Consider the following 1,454-nt stretch of genomic DNA (forward strand, 5'->3'; position numbering starts at 1 on the left):
ACAGGGAGCGGCAACTTCAGCTCAGGAGCCACAAACCCTGGGAAAAACACCCCTGGAGAGGGTCAGGATCCAAAAACCCTTGGGAAAAACACCCCTGGAGAGGGTCAGGATCCACAAACCCCTGGGAAACGCATTCCTGGAAAAGGCCAGGATCCACAAAACCCTGAAAAAACGCCCTGGAGAGGGTCAGGATCCACTAATCCCTGGGAAAAACATTTTTGGGGAAGGTCAGGATTCACAAACCCCTGGGAAAAACAGTCCTAGAGAGGGTCAAGACTCTCAAACTCCAGGGGAAAAAAACTCTGAAGAGAATCAGGACTCACAAAGTCCTGGGAAAAACATTCCTGGAGAGGGTCAGGATCCACAAACTCCTGGAAAAAATGCCCCTGGAGAGGGTCAAGATCCACTAATCCCTGGGAACATCCACGGGGTGTCCTTGCTGGTGGGTGGAACAGAGCTGAGGAGTCAAGGATCCACAAACACTTTGGGAAAAATCCCCTTGGGAATGTCAGGATTCACAAACCCCTGGGAAAACACCCTGAAGAGGGTCAGGACTCACAAACCCCTGGGAAAAACACCTCTGGAGAAGGTCAAGATCCACTAATCCCTGGGTAAAACATTTTTGGGGAAGGTCAGGATTCACAACCCCCTGGGAAAAACACTCCTAGAGAAGGTCAAGACTCTCAAACTCCAGGGGAAAAAAAAAACCCTGGAGAGAATCAGGACTCACAAACCCCCCGGGAAAACCCCCCCGGGGAGGGTTGAGGCCCCCGGAGGGGCTTCCAGCCCCACCTCCATGACCTCCTTGCGGATGTCGACGATGCGGAACCAGTGCAGGAGCTGGGGGAAGCCCTCGAGCTTGGCATTGCGCTCCTGCAGCGCCACCTTCCTCTTGCACGACAGCTGCCGGCTGAAGTACTTCACCAGCTTGCTCTGCAAAAGAAGGGAAAAAACCCTGGGATCCCCCTGGATGACCCCCCAAAGGCGGGAGGGGGGTGAGCACAGGGAGCTCTGACATCCAGGCTCGGGATAGGGGGACCCCCAAACATGCCACAAAGACACACTCCCCTCTTACACCCAGGCTGGTGCCAAGGGATCCCCCAAAACATCCCCCAAAGGACACCCTTCCCTTACACCCAGACTTGGTAGAGAGAGACCCCCAAACATGCCACAAAGGCCATATTCCCCTCTTACAGCCAGAGTTGGTGCCAAGGGACCCTCCAAATTATCCCCCAAAGACACTCCCCTCTTACATCCAGACTCAAGACAGAGGGATCCCCCAAACAACCCCCAAGAGACACACTCCCCTCTTAAAACCAGTGCCAAGGGACCCCCAAACATCCCCCACAGGACACAATCCCCTCTTACATTCAGGCTTGGTGTCAAGGGACCCCCCAAACATCCCCCCAAAAGACACTCCCCTCTTACAGCCAGAGTTGGTGCCAAGGGACCCC

General features: G+C 54.8%; 1 protein-coding gene across 1 annotated transcript in view; it reads right to left on the reverse strand.

Moving 5' to 3' along the window:
• Positions 1 to 1,181, reverse strand: part of KSR2 (kinase suppressor of ras 2) — a 59,059-nt gene extending 57,878 nt beyond the window's left edge. Inside the window, exons 1-2 of the mRNA XM_029963298.1 lie at positions 1,143 to 1,181; positions 731 to 933 (exon numbers count right to left, since the gene is read on the reverse strand). Coding sequence (XP_029819158.1) covers positions 731 to 933; positions 1,143 to 1,181 — 242 coding nt within the window. The remainder of the gene's footprint in view (positions 1 to 730; positions 934 to 1,142) is intronic.
• Positions 1,182 to 1,454: the final 273 nt, after the last annotated feature.

This window comes from Manacus vitellinus, unplaced genomic scaffold (assembly GCF_001715985.3).
Source record: "Manacus vitellinus isolate BGI_N305 unplaced genomic scaffold, ASM171598v3 scaffold_58_pilon, whole genome shotgun sequence".
In the NCBI taxonomy this organism is placed as follows: domain Eukaryota; kingdom Metazoa; phylum Chordata; class Aves; order Passeriformes; family Pipridae; genus Manacus; species Manacus vitellinus.